Source organism: Poecilia mexicana, unplaced genomic scaffold, assembly GCF_051168715.1.
Source record: "Poecilia mexicana isolate PSO_F unplaced genomic scaffold, ASM5116871v1 scaffold_4, whole genome shotgun sequence".
Taxonomy (NCBI): domain Eukaryota; kingdom Metazoa; phylum Chordata; class Actinopteri; order Cyprinodontiformes; family Poeciliidae; genus Poecilia; species Poecilia mexicana.
Window position 1 is genome coordinate 30,575,040 of NW_028263373.1, and position 21,887 is coordinate 30,596,926.

Here is a 21,887-nt window from a genome sequence, read left to right on the forward strand (position 1 = left end):
AAGAATAAGAATAATAATAATTAAAGCTCCGCGGAGCCTCAAGCGGCCCTCGCAGCCAAGCGCCGCTCAAGCCTATAGCCACCGCGTATGTTCCAGCACCACCTCCCCCCAGCCACCGCCTCCCCTCAGCACCACCTCCCCCCAGCCACTGCCTCCCCTCAGCACCATGTCACCCCAGCCACCGCCTACCCCCAGCCACCGCCTTGCTCTCAAGGAGCTGCCAAACCCGCCCTGAAGATAGTCACCTGTCATGTTCGACATTGCTCCCAGACAATGCACAAAAATCTGGTGTAGATCAGCTGATATCGCAAGGAGACACAGGTGTTTGATTAACCTGGGTGCGCAGTGGAGTCAAATTGCAATTAAACTCTATTGGGCTCCTTAGAGGTTCACAAGTGTCACTCATAAAAAGTCTGGAGCAAATGGGATGATGCGTGTGTGAATAAGAGATGATCGTTTGCATATGGCGAGGGACTGCCATCTGGCCACGCCTCCACGGGTCAGTAGGCATTTACAGAGTTCATCTTCATGTCATTTTATGTCAGTCTGCAAAGCATGAAACCCATATGACTTAGAGAGTAAAAGTCAGACATACAGTAGAAAAAACAGGTGACTTCCTGTCGGAAGTGGGCGTGGCTAAGGTGATGTCATCAATCGACCACCTAACTGTGATGAGGTCTGGTCTATAATGAGACATAGAAAGTCTGATGCAGCTCTGACCTGGCATTTGGAAGTTATTTCACATTCATGTTTCATGGTGTATAGTCAAAGTTTGGGACTTAGCCACGCCCCCACGGGTCAGTAGAGTTCATCATGGGAGAGTTCATCATCATGTCATTTCATGTCAGCCTGCACAGGATGAAACCCATAAGAATTAGAGAGTAAAAGTAAGACATACAATTGAAGAAAGAGGTTACTTCCTGTCGGAAGTGGGCGGGGCTAGGGTGATGTCATCAATCGACCACCTAACTATGATGAAGGCTGGTCTATAATGAGACATAGAAAGTCTGATGCAGCTGTGACCTGGCATTTGGAAGTTATTTCACATTCATGTTTCATGCTGTATAGTCAAAGTTTGGGACTTAGCCACGCCCCCACGGGTCAGTCGAGTTCATCATGGGAGAGTTCATCATCATATCATGTCATGTCAGCCTACACCGGATGAAACCCATATGACTTAGAGAGTAAAAGTAAGACATACAATAGAAAAAACAGGTGACTTCCTGTCGGAAGTGGGCGGGGTTAAGGTGATGTCATCAACTGACCATCTCAATGTGATGAGGGGTGGTCTGTAGTCAGATATAGGAAGTCTGATGCAGCTGTGACCTTCTATGTGGAAGTTATTGCATCTTGATGTTTCATGGCGAATAGTCAAAGTTTGGGACTTAGCCACGCCCACATGCTTTGACATAGAAAAATTCCTACGATAACTTTTCATCTTTAATGTCTCAAGTCTCTGCTGACTGAGTTTGAAGTCTCTATCTCAAAAGCTGCAGGAGGAGATAGATCAGATGCGATGTCTATGAAAAAGAGGAAATGGCTGATTTTGATCCAAAATGGCCGACTTCCTGTTGGGTTTGCACCATGGCTCCAAGAGACTTTTTTGTAGGTCCTGACATGATACACATGTGTACCAAGTTTCATAATTCTAGGTTAAAGCATGGCTTGGGGCTGATCATTTAAAAATTTCTAGGGGGCGCTGTAGAGAAATTAGGCCACGCCCATCAACGACTGTTATGGATTCCTGTTCGTGGATGAATAAGGATGCATCCTAGTGAGTTTGGTGCAGCTGGTCTGAATGATGTGGAATCTAGAGCCAAACGTATGGCGGCGGCGTTCCCTCTGCTTCGCCGCGCTGCCACGGCCACGCCCTCTACTGAAAACTCTTGGCGCTTTAAAGCAAGTGAGACCAACATGTTATCTGTCATCCAACACAGAATCATCTTGATTAGGTCGAGAGAGCCAGAGATGGAGCTGTACAAGTCAATAAAAGGCACTTCCTGTTCTGAGGGGGCGGGGCTTAGATGACGTCAGACTATGACGACATAGGATCGTCAGGCATCCCACCAGGATCACTCATGTCAAGTTTGGTGCAGCTGGGCACAAGATTGAGGAATCTACAGCCAAACGTATGGCGACGGCGTTACAGGTCACTTCGCCATGCCGCCACGCCCACCTGGTCCATCAAAGCCAAACAGGGTTGGAATCCATGACACACCAACATGTTTTCTGTCTGTGGACACAGTTTCATGTTTATTAGGTCAAAGGGGTCAGATAAGGACCGTTCACAGTAAAACATGACACTTCCTGTTGTCAGGGGGCGTGGCCTAAGTGATGTCATCATTTGACCATTGGGTGTTGTAGGGGACCCGTTGATGATCAATCACTGAAAGTTTGGTGCTGCTGTGAGTTTTGTTGTAAAAGTTATAACCCTTTTATTTTTCATGGCGACAAGGTGAACTTTGACCCCAGGTAACTCCATTTAGAAGAAAAAAAAACGCAAAACTCTGATAACTTTGGATCGGCCATGCCTTATGAACGATCTGACTGAGTTTGAAGCCGATCGATCGAAGTCCCTAGGACTAGTTCGAAAAAATGCGAACCCTGTGAACGGCCAAAATCGGAACTTCAATCCAAAATGGCCGACATTCTGTGATACTTGCACTATGACATTAATTGTAAATTCTGAGTGTCTTGGGGAGCTGTACAAGTGTACCAAGTTTCAAGTCTGTACGATAAAGTAAGTGAATAGGAAAGGGTCTTTTGAAATTTGCTAGGTGGCGCCCTTGAGCCGTTTCTTGTGCGATTTTTCTGGGGACCTTAAAATACGTAAATTTTCACCGGGCTCTATGCCCCCGCCAAGTTTGGTGAGTTTTTGAATATGATAAAGCCCCCAAAAAGCCAATTTATTTTACGGAAGAATAAGAATAATAATAATAATAATAATTTACAGCACAGTTTCAATAGGCTCTCGCAGCGCTTAGCTGCTCGGGCCTAATAATAATAATTTACAGCACAGTTTCAATAGGCTCTCGCAGCGCTTAGCTGCTCGGGCCTAAAAATTGACCAAAAGGGCACTTGGGGGCAAGGAGCAAAAGGGGCAGGTGCTCAAGCCCCCATAGCCCCCTGTCGAGAAGTGACTCCTGCACCAGAGCAGGTGGGAGGCATCCCAAAGAACCAAAGTGATGCCAACCAGAGTCAAACTTGGCTTACTCTAACAAAACTATTTCCCTGGTTCATACAGTACAAGGTTTAACCTCATGGAACTTCATTGTTTTTCCATGAAGAATAGACTGTTGTTCTGTTAGTCAAAAAGGAGTCAAATATGTTTACAGATCTGTGCCTGTTTTCCTAAATAAAATGTAATATTAAAGCCATGTTGTCATTTTTAAGTTTGTGTACACAGATTTTTGGAATATTACTACAAGCATTGTCTGTGAACAAAATTGTATCTTTAACACCAGTTGAAGAAACTTTTAATGGTATGTTATGGAATCACTATTGATTGTACGTTAATCAACAGTGATTCCTTAACTTTGATTCAATATGAAATCAACACAAATGTGCATGTAGATCCAAATATAGATGATAGTTGAATCAATATTGATTTCTAAGATTGAGTCAACATAAAATAAACTAAAATTTGCATGTAGATCCAAAGCTAGATTATGGTCGAATCAACAAGGATATAGTGTCGGTTATGGTTGACACTAACGTTAATTCAACATATAAATCACCAACTGCTTTCAATATTTCAATGTCAGGCTTCAACATGGATTCAATATTTCTGCCTAACAATATTTCAAAGTTGATTCACTCATATTTTGCTACCTGGATTTATATTATGTGAGCATATAAACTTCAAAACATGTACCGACATATTGTGTTGCATAATGGAACCCACCTGTTGGACTATGTGTTTAGCATTAGCTACCAGGAATGATCCCTTAGTTTAGACTGAGCAAAAAACATTTTGGTTTATGTGGACTCACCTGTATCCATCAATGAAACTGGCATTAATATAATCAGACCCCTCTATGGCTCTGATTGGCTGCAGACAGACACGATTAGATTCGAAAGGCATAATGTTTGCTAGACGGTTCTTGAATGTGTTCCATGGTAGTTTGGCGCTGATGCATCTCTGAGTGGATGTTTTAAGACTTCCATTCAAAGTCAGTTTCTGGAGAAACAGAAGGAGTTAAAGGGTTAGACACTGTAGCTTCTCAAACGTGAAACCTTTCAACTGTCACTACCTGCCTCTGCTCTTTACAGAACAGAGATTGTGTGATGGCTGCAGTTATAGCCACACAAATGTGGTAACATCCAATCACACCACACACAATAGTCCAGTCAGTCTCACCACATTTATATTTGGGTTTCTTTAAGTCTAGGATTTAACTTAAAGAATAACTGGGTTTTGTTTGGAAGGCAGCACATCATAACACTATATTTTAGTTCACACTGTTATGTTTTGCTTGATTTAACCTTTGTTTTTTTTAGTTACCTCGGTGCCGGCTGCTCCAGTCCTTCAGGAGAACAAAGAGGTGGAGAAGGGGTGGAGCAAGCCTACTGAGACTGCAAATTGGTTCATACCACTACTCATCAAGAGGGAGGGAATGGGATTTTTCTGTGTTAGTTTCAGTTAGGTTCTGTCATTTTTCATTATTTACCTAAGTTTTTGTTTTAGGTTAAATAAAAAACAATTAGTTTTTTTTATTTGAACCTTTGCCTTGCTTTCCTTTGACTACTTGGTCCGTCACATAATGTAATGTTTCTATATTTTTATTTTTACAATAAGCTTATGCACTTTTAGTCTTTTGATAACTCTGACATTTAAAGTCCACTAATTAATTTGTAGTTGTATAGTATAAATTACAAGGCATTCCCATAATGCCCTGTAATTTGTTTATCAGGGTAATTAAAATAAACATATTGTTTCTGAAATAACTGTAATAAATTGCCACATATTACTTCTTCCAAACATTCAACTTGCATGTTGGACCCTCTCCCAACTAAATTAAAAAGTGGGTTTTTTATTAGTGCTCATATTTTAGATATAATTGATCTAATGTATAAACTTGTTCTACAAGTTTTTAAGATAATCAAACCTTTATTTAATAAGATGCCTTTATTGATTGCAGATCTATAACTAAAGTTTATCTAAAGTTTTCGAGATATTTGATAATCAAGAATGTGAGCATTTAAGCAGTAATGACCTGTTTGACGAGTCGCAAAGTGGTTTGCCCATAAAGCCAAACAGGCTAGGAACGTCTCTGCTGGTAGATATCTGATTTTGCTGCTTTTGACACAGTAACCACAATATTCTCTTAGAATGGCTAGAACATGCAAGTACCAAGGGAACAGCACTAGGCTACCCAGATAGCACATGATGTTAAATCAACGTTGAAAAATAGTTAGAATCATTGATTTTTGGTTGAAGTCGACAAATGACGGTGGATCAACCATCAAACAACCATCCAATCAAACCGTTGAAACTGTGACATTGAATCAATGTTGTTTTGTGGTTGAAATCTGATGTCTGAAATGCCGAAGTCTGATTAATGGTTGATTTTTGGTTGAAGACGACAAATGATGGTGGATCAACCATCAAACAACCATCCACCTCTAGCCAAGTAACCAGTGTTGAAACTGTGTCATTGAATCAATGTTGTTTTGTGGTTGAAATCTAATGACTGAAATGCTGATGTCTGATCAACATCTGATCAATATTGAATCAATGTCAGCTGTATTCCCTCACCCCTTCCCCTCCTCTCCTCCTCATCAGCGCTCTGGGTCAGAGTATTTTATTACTGAGTGGGGGTTATCACATTTAAATTAAGCACTGTAGAGGATAGTGGGTGCTGATTCCTTTCTGTACATTTTCTTACTTGTTCATAACAATTCTCACTGACTGTGTGTGTGATATATTGACACAAAAACATCTACAACTTACTACAAGGAGTGGAGCGGTCCACCCCCACCGTTTACATGAGTGGGATGTCCCAAACACACAGCTGCTTCGCTGTTGGCTTGTTGGAAAATATGTTAATTCAATGTTGAATTATCATCACAAAGGTTGCATGTTTGGTTGAGGTCGACAACTGATGGTGGATCAACTATAAAACAACCATTCAATTCTAGCCAATTAACTAATGTTGAAACTGTGTCATTGAATCAATGTTTTGTGGTTGACATCAAATAAATGAAATGCCAACGTCGAATCCAGTGTGTTTCAGCACTGGTCCTCCAGCCCCTACAAGTTTTAGGCATTTCCCTAATTCAACACACATGATATTAATTGATGTCTGATTAATGGGGTTTTGCTGAACTGAAAAAACACAGGTCAGTTTGATTGACGTCAAGGTTTGGGGAAGATCTACCCAGATAGCACACAATGTTAATTCAATGTTGAATAATGATCACAAAGGCTGCATGTATGGTTCAGGTCAACGACAGAAGCTGGATCAACCATCAAACAACCATTCAATTCTAGCCAATTAACATTCATTGACTGAAATGCCACATCGAATCCAGTGTTTTTCAGCACCGGCACCAGGCACACTGCCCTGCAAGTTTTAGCCATTTCCCTAATTCAGCACACATGATTTTAATTAACATTTGATTAACAAGGTTTTGCTGAACTGAAAGCATGCAGGTCAGTTTGCCTTGAGGATAAGGTTTGGGGAAAAACTAGTAATCAAAGTGTTCAGGTGTTTTTTGCACCCCTCACCACCACCTGCCATTCAAACGCCCAACCCCCTTCCCTCCACCCGCCAAAAACACACACACACCTCTTTCCCCCCACCTGGGCCCATCTACCCCTCAATCGGGTGAAACAACTTTAATTTTAAGTGAGGGTTTTTCATTTTTCACATTTTATTTTTTAAAAGATTGTTTTGGCTAGTGGCCTTTATTTGATAGTTAATTGACAGGAAGGTGGGTAATGAGAGAAGGAGGGTAATGCAGCAAAGGTTGCCAAGGTCAGGAATTGAACCTGTGACAGCTGTGTTGAGGACTGAGGCCTTGATTGTGGTTTGTGCTTAACCCCTGCGCCACCACAGCACAACCCCTTTTAGGTGAGGGTTAATCACGTTTTAACTTAAGCACTATGTGTTGACAACACTGAGTTGTGATTCCATTCTGTACCCAGATTCACTAGCGGAACAAGTCAGCGTTGGGCTGGGGGGCGGGGCTAATTACCGGACCCCTAACGAATCACCAGGCCCCTGACATTTATCGCCTGCGCTACCAGAAACTGTTGAGCGAGGGGTGGGGAGGTTGGTCTGTGTTTTTTGGTTGATCTTTACCCAGGAAACACATCGGCTAAACCGTGAGTGAAACAGTCACTGGGACTGACTAGTATATATTCCATTGAGGGAAAGTAACTTTAACATTAAATAGACCTTTCTCAACAGGCGGTAGACTTTCTCAGTCTATAATCAGATATTTAAGCCCCCCCCTCATAGCTCTGCGCCTGCCCAGATTGCACATGATGGCAATTCAACATTGAATTAACATCTTTTGCCCACAAGCCAACAGCAAAGTGGCTGTGTGTTTGGGACATCCCACTCATGTAAATAGCAGGGGTGGACCGCTCCACTCCTTACTCCTTGTAGTAAGTTGTAGATGTTTTTGTGTCAATATATCACACACAAATGGTCAGTAGGACTTTGTTATGAAAAAGAAAGAAAATGTACAGAAATGAATCTTCACCCACTATCCTTTACAGAGGTTAATTTAGAATGTAATACCCCCCACTCACTAATAAAATGCTCTGACCCAGAGCTCTGATGAGGAGGAGAGGAGGGGAAGGGGTGTGGCAAAACAGCTGACACTGATTCAACATTGATTCAACATTGATCAGTCGTTGATCAGACATTAGCATTTCATTCATTAGATTTCAACCACAAAACAACATTGATTCAATGACACAGTTTCAACATTGGTTACTTGGCTGGAGGTGGATGGTTGTTTGATGGTTGATCAACCGTCAGTTGTTGACCTCAACCAAAAATCAACCATTCTGACTATAATTCAATGTTGATTTGCCGTTGTGTGCAATCTGGGCAGTTTGTTGCAGCCCTCATCACCTCCTCATCCCCCCCTACTCCCTCCCTACTTTAAATTGTTGTGATAGTAATCACTTGTTTTTAACTTTTTATTATGATGTGCTTAGGGTCGTGCTTAAATGAACCTCTGTACCAGAACAGCTGAGTTGGATGATTACATGACCGTCTGCAGCCATCAAGAAGTGCAGAAGGTTGTTAATCATCCACAGATTCAATCCAGGTGAGGCAGAATGGAAACACTTAACATGTAAGGCAGGTGAAACACTGAACTAAACCTGCTAATGACTGATTCAGTCTGTTGATCCTTGGATTGGTAACTGGTTAAACTGAACTGGACTATTGTTACTTGTGTGGGATCTTTATTAGCATATAGACACTTTTTAAGGAATTTAATCAACTTATTTGGAAATATTTGTAGTTGATGGAAGATTGAACCAGCTATTTGATGGCAGTTTATTCTGTATAAATTATAATTTTTCCAACTACACTATAAATCACCTTTTGTTCTATTTATTTGTCTCTGGTGTGTTAAATAAACCTGATCCTCCCTGAGTTTTATTGTTAGGTTTTCTGATAAACAGCCCTTTATTTTAAATATTGATTTAATATCAATATCATAAATCCTACACTATACTGCAGCTTGATGGGTAAATGCAGTTGTATATGTAAACATTAAGATAAATATTAATGAGAGATTAAGATATTAATTTAACAGTGAGTGTACATGGGGAACTATATGGTTTGTATTTGTTCTCAGACCTGTAACCAGTACACTGTTTAATATTTCATTGTGTTTCAGAACTTTTCAAATGTTTATCATATTTCTAACCGGCACCTTCCTCACTTTTATTTTTTTCAGCTGTTGCTCTGCAGTTTGACCGAAAGCTGACTCTTGAGGACTGCAGCAAAACTGTCAAGAAGTGGCTTCATTATGCACCAGAATGAGAGGAAGACATCACAAGGAATCAAAGTGACGCCAACCAGAGTCAAACTGGGGTTACCACAACTTGTACTGTTTCCCTACTTCATACAGTACAAAGCTGAACCTCATGGACTCTGTTCTTCTGTGGACAACAGACTGTTGCTTTGACAGTCAAAAGGGAATCAAATATGTTTAAAGATCTGTCCCTCTTTTCTTAAATAAAATGTTAAATCAAACCCATGTTATTTTTAAACTTTTGTACACAGTTTACCCATCATCTGCCAATAATATAGTGTTTAACACCAGTGAAGAAACTTTTAGTGGCATGTTATGATGTAGACCTATCAGACCTAAAATGTACATAAATCCTTAGCTTTCATTCAATATAAAAACAACCCAAATCTGCATGTACATCCACAGTCAAATGAGTGTTGAATCAACATTGATTCAATGTAGAATTAACACAAATCTGCATGCAGATCCACGTTCAGATGATGGTTGAATCACCATTGATTCCTAACTTATTCAATGTAGAATCAACACAAATCTGCATGCAGATCCACAGTCAAATGAGTGTTGAATCAACATTGATTCAATGCAGAATCAACCGAAATCCGGATGCAGATCCACGTTCAGATGATGGTTGACTCAACATTGATATAATGTAGAATCAACATTGATTCATAACTGATTCAATGTACTATCAACACAAATATGCATACAAGTTGACATACAGATGATGGTTGAATCAACATTGATATAATATCAGTAATGGTTGAAACCCTAACGTTGATTCAACATACAAGTCACCGACCACTTTCAATGTTGTTTCAATGTCAGCGTTCAACGTTGATTCAATGTTTCTGGCTGACATTGATTCAATGTTGTTTCAATCATTCTGTGCTATCTGGGTAGTTTAAATCCTGTCTGTCCAACAGATTCCAGTTTGTTCATGTGAACCATAAATCAGCTTCACACTTATCTCTCTTTACTAATTGAAATAATCATCAGACAGCATGTCTTGAGGACATTAAAATCTGGATGACTGAACTTTTCTTTTAAATTCCAAGAAGACATAAGTTGTTGTTTTTGGACCGCAATTTCTGAAAAAGCACCTGTATGGCAGTTCAATGCCATCCATGATTTGGATGGCACTGAATTGGCCTCAGATAATAAAGTAAAGAATCTCTGTTATTCTTGAAAATGATATGTCATTTAAATCTCATATTAAACATTTATAAGATTTCCTTCTTTCATCTTGCTCAAAATTGGAAATATCCTGTCCAGGAGTGATGCTGAAAAACTAGTCCATGCATTTATTACTTCAAGGATGGCCTTTTGTAATTCTTTACTATCAGGAAGTTCACAAAATACTGTCAGGATCTTGAGTTGTTTGGGGTTTGTTTGATTATTATTAATATGTGTTCCTTATTTGCCTATCAGCCTTGTTTCTGCTTCATCTGTTAAATCCTTTCTTAGTTGTCCTAGTTTAATTATGTTCCTTATGTCCAGTTATTCTTTGTTTTCCAAGTTTTGTGCTTAGTCTGTCTTTCTCTCTTGTTTTCTCTCACTTTGAATAATTAATTAAGCATACTTTACTGTTTAGGTTCAAATGGAAAATTTACACTTTTTGTAAAGTGGATTCAGATTAAATTTATGAATTGGTGCTATATAAATAAGCTGAACTAAATTGAATTGAATAGTATTTGAAATGGCATTAAAACATTAAGACATTGTACATTTAATTTTTGAAAGTACCTGATTATAATGTTTTTTAAGCATCATAAAGCAAAATGAACTAACCTTAAACTCTTGTTCCATGGCAGTAACATTCTCTCCTGGAACAATTTGAATGAGTTTCTGGAGATGGGTGTACAGACTGCGGGCCGGGACTTCTGTTTTGCCACATGTTGCAGCTTCCAGAAGTGCTTCATGTATAAATATGTACTGATCCTCTGTTTGTACCATGTAGTTTCTCTGAGCTCGCATGCATGTCACATAACCATATATGTCGACAGACTTTTCGTATTTCATCCTCTCGAGCATAGCATCAATAGCAATAAAGCAGCCTGTGCGCCCAACACCAGCACTGTTGGCATACAAAAATAGAAAGAAAAAAAAAAGAGAAAATGACACTGGTATGATACTTGACCACAACAGAAATCCCCTGAGGGAAAATGTGACATTTTAACATTGTGTATATGATTAGCAGATTATTTAGCAAACATTTAATTAACAAATAAATCCTAATGTAAATCTAAGGTTTACATTAGGATACAAAAAGCATCTTCTATATTTGACCAGTTGCTAAAATTACTTATGTCTCACCTTAATTGTACAACACGTGTATGTCTATTTCCTAATGGAAAAGTTGTGGATCTGAGGGAAATTCTAATTCAGTCAAAAATAATAAAACACTACTTTCTGAAAATAATGTTTTGTCCTTTGGATTGTGAAAACGGTTATTTGGCAAACATACCAAGGTTGTCAATTAGTCTAAACTAATTTGAATGATTTCAGAGGTATTTTGGACTCACCAACAACATCCTTTGACACAAACCTTGGTCTTCAAGCACATATATTTACATTGTACTGTGATGATGCTATATATAATTTTATGGGTCCATCCATAAATCCATCTATCAATCCAATATCCACCCATCCATCCATTTTGCTACACCTTTGTCTCTAGTGAGGCCCCTCAGGTCCTCTGGCTCTGGTCTACTGTGTATCCCCAGAACCAAACAAGGAGAAGCAGCATTCAGCTTCTTGGCCCACCTGTCCAGCAGGATTGCCATACGTGTGGTTGCGTTGAGCCTGCTGAACGGCACGTAGGGCTTGGCCATTTCATTGTCGTATTTCCTGATTTCCCTCATCAGGTAACGACGGTCCGCTGGGTCCATATTGCACTCTGTTGCGATCCTCACCGTTACTGGTTGGATCCTTCTGTCATGATTTGGTGTGGTTGGTGGTGAAGTAGAACGCGGGAACCCAGACGAAGGTGATTATGAAGAATTTAATAATACATCCAGCAGGACAGCACAGGGAACACAAGGCACTGGCAGACGACATATGACGACACATGACGAGGATCCAACAAGAGACAAAGACAACAGGTGGACTTAAATACACAGGGAGGGTAATCAAGGAATGAGACACACCTGGGAAGCAATCAACAGGGAAGACAGAACTGGGACAGGACTAAACACAGAAAACCTCAAAAATAACTACACAGAAAACACAGAACACAACAAAAACAGCTGAAACACAGACAGCCTTTAAATCTCAACTAAAAACCCACCTGTTTAGAGTTGTATTTGAAATGTAATCAATTAAGAATTTAATGACGGCACGTGACTAAATGTAATGTTTTGATTGTTGATTCTATGTTGCATGACTTTGTGTTTTTGTGTTTGTTGTGATGTAAAGCTCTTTGAAATGCCTTGCTGCTGAAATGTGCTATACAAATAAAATTTGATTGCTTTGATTGCACTTGATTTCTACTCTCTCTTGGCCCCTCCCTTAATGCCACGCTCTGACCCTGACTGACGTGACCTGTTAGGTCCACTGTTCAAACCAGTTCCCTTTCCCGTTTGAAAGATGGCAGTTTCTTTCCAGATCCTGACGTAGCCACCATCGCTGCCACTTTTCCGCCAGCATTGCGTCCCTCACAGGAACGATTTAACCTAAACCCGAGAATGTGTAATCCCTCCCCTGTTCCTGATCACATCACCATCAAGCTAATAGCTATCACCACGGGCTGGCAACAAAAAACAAACCGATAATAAAAAGTATCTCTACTCCTGTGCGCTCTCTGACGTAGCAAGCCGGAAGCTGGAAGCATGTGATGTCAAGTAAAAAATTCCTCTGCAGATCCTCGGCAGGACACAAAGAATGGATTCCCGGGTCTGATTTCAAATTTAAAAATACTTTATTAATCCCAAAGAGAAACTAAATGATGTTGTAGCTCAGGGGTGCCCAAAGTCGGTCCTCGAGGGCCGGCATCCTGCATGTTTTAGTTTCTCTCCCTGGTGGTAGTAGCAATCTTTTCAGCATGTCAATGTTCTCCTTAGGTCTCTAATGAGCCATCATTTGATCCAGCTGCGTTAAACCAAGGAGAGAACTAAAACATGCAGGATATCGGGCCTCGAGGACCAACTTTGGACACCCTTGTTGTAGCTTATCAAGATTCTTCAGTCATTGAAGATGGCGGTCGGCAGCAAAGATCTCCTCAAGTGGTCTGTACCACAATGAACCTAAAGAAGAATCTGACTGAAGATGCTCATCTTTTTCAAGATAGTCTCATGAAGAGGAAGATCAGGACTGTCCATAAATTTCTTGATTTTATGAAGAACCCTTCTTTGCATTATCATTTCCAGAGGTTCCAAAGTCGTCCCCAGAACAGAACCAATCTTTATCAGGCTGTTGAGCCTTTGACTCTGATGCTACTGCCCCAACAGATGAAGGATGAAAAGATGATGCTCTCAACAACTGATCTGCAGCACCTTGCTGCAATCCTTGAAAGATCTCAGGTTCCTCAAGAAGTACAGTCTGCTCTGTATTTCTGTCTACAGTGAAGATGCTTCACTGTACCATCTTCAGTCCACTCGGTTCGATTGAGGACCAAAATTGTAACATTTGTTACATTTTCAGCTGCTGCAGTTTGAATTCACACTATACTGTGTCAAACAATCCAAGCTAACTGAAAATCTAGTTACCCCCATCGCCTATGGAACTGGTGCAGCGTTGGCACCGCACCAAGAACTCAAGGTTTCCCCCTGTGTATTATAAGCTTGGCGGCCCACCATGCTTTACTAAGCCCCCTGCCAGGTTAAGCGTTGCTTGTTTCTATTTTAAGAAAAATTAACAATTGGAATAATATATATATTAGGGCTGTATAACTATATCAGTTCTACGATACACATCGATGTTTTCCACCCTCGGGATGTATCAATTTCACATCCGCGAGTAATCCATACGTTAGACCATAGTGGTCCATAGCCTTACAGCATCTTTTTAACATGTCTGGTTTGTTACGGTGTAGCAGCAAGACTCTGCCTCCCCCAGTCTGACTTTCAACTTGTGCTTAAAGAGCACATTATAAACTACACAACAGTTTTTAAATTGTGTTAATAGGTGTTAAGAAAATAAATTTAAAGTATGCTAGTTTTAAAGCTTAACATGTCTTGATTGAAATAGCCTAATTATAGTTTTGAAATTAGTAACTTATTCTGGCCTAGCAGATGGTTTGCTAGATCTTTTGAACTGCCCTTTATCTGTGTGGGAAACAATCAGGAGAAGTTCCAGCTTTTCACACTCATTTGTGAAAAGCCATAAAACAGCAGTTCAGGAGAGTCTCTGCTCTCACTTTGTTTAAACAATGGGCACAAATGGTCTTAGATCGTCACTTGCTAGGAGTTTTAAAAGGGTCAGAAACAGCTTCTGGTTGGATGAGCAAAGGTACGCCTTATTTTAATAAATTAAAGACAAGAATACGCCTTTACTATAAAACTTTCTACACAGGAGTAACTAATCAGATTTGCTCTTGCAATTCTCCAAAGATGTCTTTGCACGTCTTTGCTTTCCTTTATTTCTTCCTTCTTCTTTTCCATTTGTCTCAGGTAAATGAATGTATGTCTCTGTTGTTCAGCAGTTTCTGTTGTAATTTCATATGTTCTTCTATTGGATTAAACTCTGTAATTCTGTGACGTCAACACTCATTGTTGTTTTCTGTGTGGCTACACGCGGTCCCCCAGGAGCCGCGTGTAGCCACACACACGCAGCTCCTGGCGTGTAGGAGCCGCTACACTGGGATCGAAGAAGATTGACCCAGAGAGTTTTCTTAAGAAATATTATAACCTAAAATCTTCTTCAACATAGGCCAAGAAAAACTGGAGTTATGCTAAAATCAGGTTTTTCTGCCATCAGAGAAATGTCAAAGTGCCGCCATTCCCCGGCTTTTCCGGTTATGTAAAAGGGAATTAGCTTCCACACGCAAAAAAACGAAACACAACATTAGATTCCTGTGTTTATCTCAAATCTTCAATAAATAACGATGGGCTGTATTTTGTTGCTGAGAGACGAAGTAAAGTTGCGCAAGTAACCGTGAACGAGAAGCAGAACGGAGTAGCGGCAAAAGCAGTGAGATCGCGAAATTAATGCAAAGTTCGACTGCTGCCATGCACTTCGTAATTTGTTAACTTAGTGGTTTCTGTTCTGTATATAAAGGATTACTTGAGGAATGAACACGCAGCACATTGGTTGATAATATCCGAAGCGGGTGTGCAGCAGCAGCGTTGTGTTCTGAGCAGGAAGACGAAGAGGGGAAACCCGCAGCCGGAGTCTACGGCACAGGGGGGATTGTCATGATGACAATGGCTGATTGATCATTCTTATTAGCAACTGACAGAGTATCAGAGACTGAGAGTACAATGAGATCCTGGCAGTCTGAGAGGCAGATACTCAGAGATCCAAGCAGGGGAATGGCGGCGCTGCGCACTACGGGGTGATGCGGAGTCACTACCCCAGCAGCTAGTGGTAAACAGCTTACAGCCAAGGCTAACTCCGGGAGCCAAGGTAGAAAAGCCTTTTCCCTTTAGTCCAAAAGACTTTTTTTACTCCAAAATGCAGCCACAGTATGTCCAGAAGAAAACATTTGCATATTGAGTGCCTACAGAGGCTGATAATCTCCTCACTCAGCTCCTGGACCACTGTTGAAACTTTGATTTTTTTTTTGTCAAATCCACATGAATTAAATGACAGAAACAAATTTTCTCATTGCATCTTTGATTCATTTTGTCAAGCTGTAGATTGTTAGACTCTGTCCAATCAGAGTCAGGTATTGTGTGGAGCTATTAATCAGTTTTCAGTTAATTAAATTCAAGTCTATGGAACACAAAATGTCACTAAAATCACTCTGTCCTTCTAAAATCTTTCAGAAAATTGTAAAAATGCATTAAATTGTATCGAATTATATCGTTTGCCAAATACTGTGATACATATCGTATTGTGATCAGAATATCATATCGTAATGTGAGATTATTGTATCGCTACACCCCATATATATACCCTTGCACAACCTACACCTTGGGTCTTCTCTGGTGTGGTAGATCTGAGCCTCTATTGCTCTGGTGTTTCGGGCCTGTTCATGTGCAGCCAGGATGAGGGCCTCTGTGCTGTCCTTGAGTCCAGCTTTTTCTAGCCATTGGTAGGATTTTATGATATCAGCCACTTCAGTTATTTGTCGGTGGTACATCCCATGTAGGGGATTGTCCTCCCATGATGGTACCTCCAGCACCTCATCCTCTGTTCCCCATTGTCTGAGACATTCGCTGAGCACATCGTCTGTTGAGTCTTTGTCCTTGATGTATTTATGGATCTTGGATGTTTCATCCTGTACAGTGGCTCTCACACTCAATAGTCCTCTGCCTCCTTTCTTACAGCTCATGTACAGTCTCAGGGTGCTGTATTTGGGGTGGAACCCTCCTTGCATGGTTAGTAGCTTCCGAGTCTTAACATCCGTGGTCTTTATCTCTTCCATTGGCCAGCTAATTATTCCTGCAGGGTATCTGATTACTGGTAAGGCATAGCTGCTTATCGCATTAAGGCAAGTCCTGAGAAGCCAGCTCAATGGCAAGAACAAGATCCATATGGATCCGTATGGATCTTGTTCTTGTCATTGAGCTGGCTTCTCAGGACTTACCTTATTCGTTGGAGGTATTTGGCTGTAGCTCCTTTCCTTATGACCTCATCGAGGTTGCCATTTGCTTGTGGTATTCCCAGGTACTTGTAACTGTCCTCAATGTCTGCTATTGTTCCTTCTGGGAGTGAGACCTCTTCTGTGTGGATGACCTTCCCTCTCTTTGTAACCATCTGACCACACTTCTCTAGTCCGAATGACATCCCAATGTCAGTGCTGTAGATCCTGGTGGTGTGGATCAGTGAGTCGATGTCTCGCTCGCTCTTGGCATACAGCTTGATGTCATCCATGTAGAGGAGGTGACTGATGTTGGCCCCATTCTTGAGTTGGTATCCGTAGCCAGTCTTGTTGATGATTTGGCTGAGGGGGTTCAGGCTCCAACGCAGCAGACTCGGGAAGCTCTGGAGGCGGCTGCTCGTCAGCAGCGGGCTTGGGAAGCTCTGGAGGCTGAAATCCATCCACCAGGACGGGCCACGCCACCATCCGCGCCGCTTGGCGTCCCCTGGGCTAGCCTGGCCACCTGGAACCCCATGGCCAAGGGGACTGTGGCGACTGGACACGGGCTGACAGTGGCGACTAGGGCTGAAACGATTCCTCGAATGATTCGAGTACCTCGATTACTAAAATTCCTCGAGGAAAATTTACCTGCCTCGAAGCTTCGTTAATTTATGTTTTATTAGTTAGCGCACTGTGTTCCGGCCGGGACTTCATTTGCGTTGCGCGGAGCTCTCACTTCCGCCTCTGAGTTGTTGACAAAAGCTAAGTCTCAGCGGCATAAAGTCCAATCTTCAAGATTGGCCCGTGGGGATTTTATTGATTGATGATAATGCCCGACTTTTTATCGTTTTTGGGGAACCAATAAGCATCCTTAAAATGACTGGGGGAATGCCTGGAGTACGGCAGCATTTCTCCTCCCGGGCTGCTGGTTGAAAGCGAACGGCGGGAAGAGCGCTGAGGTGAGCGGATAGACTGAACAGGGCGGGCGGCTGAGTAGCTGATGCTTACCGTGTAAATGTAGCTTTACCGACGAACCGCACAATAAATTTCATATCCCGGTCTGAAGAAACGGGTGGCGGAGCGCATCGTACATGGCTGGTAGATGAGTTTCTGAGTGTGACCAGTGAAGGTGTCGTAAATATCCCGTATTGCTTCCCCCCGTGTTCGTCCCCCGGTCTAACGGTTCGTCAGTCCGCTGGTCTATTTCCTCCCCTCCACCCCATCTTACGTTCGTTCATTCGCCCTCTCCTCCCACTCCAGGCGGCATTTCCCGTATTTTCAAACCCAAAGCGTGACAGGTTAGGTGGCAAGGTGAGTTTAATTAATCTATTAAACTCACTGAAGATGAATACATAAACTAAAAGCTGGATTGTAGACATTTTTTATAAGCATATTTGTGAGCCTGCCTCTTTGTTATTACATTCAATATAATTTCAGATTTTTCTATAACTTTTCTTCTGGTTAACTTAGAAAGTGAGCTATTATTGTTACAGGTTAGTTTTCTAAACTACAATAAAGCAACTGTTAGGGATGCTCAAATATGAAAAATTGGACTGATATTGATATCTGATAGTAACACCGGTATTATGCCAGATTTACCAATATTTCATTTTATAATTTTTTTTTTATCCGATTACTCGATTAATCGTAAGAATAATCGATAGATTACTCGATTACTAAAATATTCGTTTACAACAGCCCTAGTGGCGACTAGGAACGGACGGGCTGTGGCGGCTGGAGCGGAAGCTGGAACTGGCGGAGGTGGCATGAACAGAGCTGAGGAGGTGGAGCGGAAAGGCGGAGCGGGAACAGGTGAGGTGAATCCTTTCTTGACGAGAAATTCTTCGTGGAGCTCTTGAACTAATTCCAGCATGAATGAGTCATTGTGAAACATATTGAATAAATAATGAAAATCCTCCTCGTACTCGATGTTATAAATGTCCTTTGATTTGAGGAATGGGTAAACGGGTGGAGCTGTTGGGGTGGTTACTGGGTCCATGATGACAAGCTGCGATCCTCACCGATCTGGTCGGGTCCTTCTGTCATGAGGTGTGGTTGAGGTGGTGAGGAGAGACGCAAAGACCCAGGTATGGTGAAGATGATGATTTTAATGATATTGATGCTCAGACAGTCCAAGACAGGCAGCACAGCAGGAGACAAGCGCACAGCTAAAATGCCGGTAGCAACTGACTAACAGGACAAAATGAGAGCGAGCACAAACCAGGACTTGGCAGTTCTACTGGAGAGCACAGACAGCTTGCGACATACGTTTGACATTAGACAAGAACCCGACGAATAACACAGACAACAGGTGAGACTAAATACACACGGGTTAATCAAGGGAACGAGACACACCTGGGAGACAATCAACAGGGAAGATGCAGAGATGGAGACACAGGAAGCAAACTGAACACAAAAAAAAATAAACAAAAACACGATCATGACAGATTTGATGTGATTAAAAACTAAAGTAATCCTTACTTTAAAATGTACTATTGATTAAGGTGATGAGTTATGTGAGCTTGATTTATGAAGTAAATGGAAAACAAATCATGAATGAATATTCTTGTTCAAGTTGGATGGAAAGCCCCGTACTGTGTTGCAATCAGAGGCTGCGTGAGAAGAAGAGCTGTGAGTACGGAAGAAACAGGAAGTGGAGTTGCAAAACTTATAGGAGCACCAGATGTTGAGTGCGGATAGGAACTTCGGCAGGCGTAAAAGAGGAAAGAGGCAACGGTTAACCAAGACGTTTGACGTCAAGAGAAGTTGTGCAAAGGAAGATTGTACGAGCAGATAGTGCATCCACAACTAAGATGCAGAAGTGTAGAGAATTGTGTAAGCCGCAGATGCGCCCGTAACCAGAGTACGGAGGGTATAAAAATACAAGCGAGAGAAAGATAGGCACTCTTCGTTCCGCAGTGTTTGAGTCAAGACCACACGAGGATGCAGGATCAGACAAGGGATACATTTTGAAACTACTGGAAGACGAAGGCTTCGCACTGCTCAAGAAAGGAACAAGATCCGTTTACCCACAACGGGGTTCTGATTCGACATCTGCCCTACACTCAACCCAAGAAACATCTCAGAGATGCTGCAGTAGACATGGGTGACAAAGATCGCCTATGGATATGGAACTGAGCTCATCGAGGATACTCACCAGTTGGACTTTGGACTTATTCTAAAAAGGATTCTGCCAGGACAAGACAGATTCCTGACCATGGATGTTTAAGTTCTACTGCCAAGACCAGCTCAGCATCTGGGGACGAGTAGAATTGCATCCCAAGGTTTTTGGGTGTGGCTGACTACTGTGTAATAACTATATATATATATATATATATATATATATATATAGCCTAATTTTTTATTTTTATTTTTTTTCCAAGTCTTAAAGCCAGATTGCAAGCATCTCTGTTGTTCTGAGAGTTTCACTCACGGAGCACATTTATTTCTAAAATATAGGTTTATAGTTTATGCATTTATAGCCTCGTAGTCACGCATCATGGTAATTTAATTTTTTATTTTATTTTTTATTTTTTTTCAATTACATGATTCATCAAGTCATACCAAATGCTTTGTCTACTTAGTCAGCCAGATATAATGCGCGCAGACATCTGAAAAACTTGTCCCATAAACTTGAGCAAACAAAATAGTTTCTGTCTGTTAAAAACTCAACAGACACGAAATGGAAGAGCTACTCAAGCCACATTAGCAGCGTTGAATTAAATCTCCCGTTTGTTGCGCATCTCTGCGTAGTGCAGCAGAACTCATCATGCAGGGCCGGTCCAAGGCTGTATGAGGCCTTGAGAAGAATTTGACTTTGGGGCCCCTCTTGCTGCTAAAATCATCAGCACTTCTACCAGCTTCTGTGTTAGATTTAGTTAAATTTGGGAGAGGAGGAGTAGTTTAATTGGCCAATCTAAAAAGCAATAAGTGACAATTGCAATTTATTAATTTGTATTTGTGAACAAACAGAGCTCAAACTCAAAGATTAAACTCATAGCATCAAATTGTAGCTATGGTAACTAGGGATGTGCCGATCAGGTTTTTTCCTCCCGATACCGATACCGATCACCCATGAGGGCCGATACACCGATACCGATCACCGATACCGATCACATAATTATTATTATCATAAACACTACTGGTTACATTATGTGGAAAAAGGAACCATGAATTCACCTTAATTTAGACAAAAACTTGTTTTTAATAACTTTTTCCAAGAAGAAAACTAAACAAAACAGGCATTGTGCAAATTGTACTGCTATTGATAAAACTATCTTTAACAGACTGATAACATATGAAGGCTCTGAAGAGGCTAAATAATACAAATAGCCAAAATAAAACCTCTCAACATTGCCAAAAAAATTCAAGTATAAAACTTAACATTCAAAGGCAAAAACAGGATCCATTACAATAAACAATCCAGAGTTACTGAATGAAAACTTCCTGATAGCATGGCGGCTAGCTGATTACTGCTAGCTCTGATTGGCTGTTTCTGACTGAGCGGAGTAATTATGCAGAACAGGGAGGAGATCGATTATTTTTTCAGAGATTATCTGTCTCATGTTAGGACAGCGAAAGTTTTAATACATATGTAAAATTTATTTTTTAAGTTAGATGCTGCAGCTTTAAGCAGGTTCGGTGTGAGAGTCACTACCAGGTGGAGCAGAAGCGAAGCTCCGTCTGTCAAATATTACTACCTGTAGCGTAGCAGTGGTTCAACAGCGAGAGCAGAACCAGCGTCTTACATCGCAGCTCGAAGACTTAAATAATTTCGCGGGTTATTTGTTTAGCTTTCTGACCGTCATGCTAATCCGGGTGAGTGTTTGTAGCTGTGCGCTGCTTTACCTGCTATCTGATCGCTCCGTATGTCTTTTTTACTGCAGTGAGCCTCGATGTAGCCAATCTCCGTCAAGTATGGCTTTGTTTTTATTCCATACTAGATTCGTCGTGTTGATGCATTTTGACCTGCTTCAATTTTCCGCCGCAACACGCAAACTTCCCCATTCACTCAGTGCGTTATAGTTCCACATCGCTTAGGATTTGTTGCTGCGCGTTTGCGCAGAGTGAAAGAAAGAGGAGACCAGCTGCACAGGCAGGTTGGAAATGAGAAGCAGGTGATCGGTATCGGTAAAAGAGACAATGATCGCCGATCACCGATCATGCACTTTTTCACGAAAATCGGCCCGATTGTGATCGG

The 21,887-nt window shown here is 41.3% G+C and overlaps 1 protein-coding gene across 1 annotated transcript in view; it reads right to left on the reverse strand.

Annotated features, from left to right (window-relative positions):
* The window catches only part of ptprfa (protein tyrosine phosphatase receptor type Fa), a 151,841-nt gene that overhangs the window by 12,973 nt on the left and 116,981 nt on the right, over window positions 1–21,887 (reverse strand). Inside the window, exons 28-29 of the mRNA XM_088005297.1 lie at window positions 10,795–11,080; window positions 3,993–4,180 (exon numbers count right to left, since the gene is read on the reverse strand). Coding sequence (XP_087861423.1) covers window positions 3,993–4,180; window positions 10,795–11,080 — 474 coding nt within the window. The remainder of the gene's footprint in view (window positions 1–3,992; window positions 4,181–10,794; window positions 11,081–21,887) is intronic.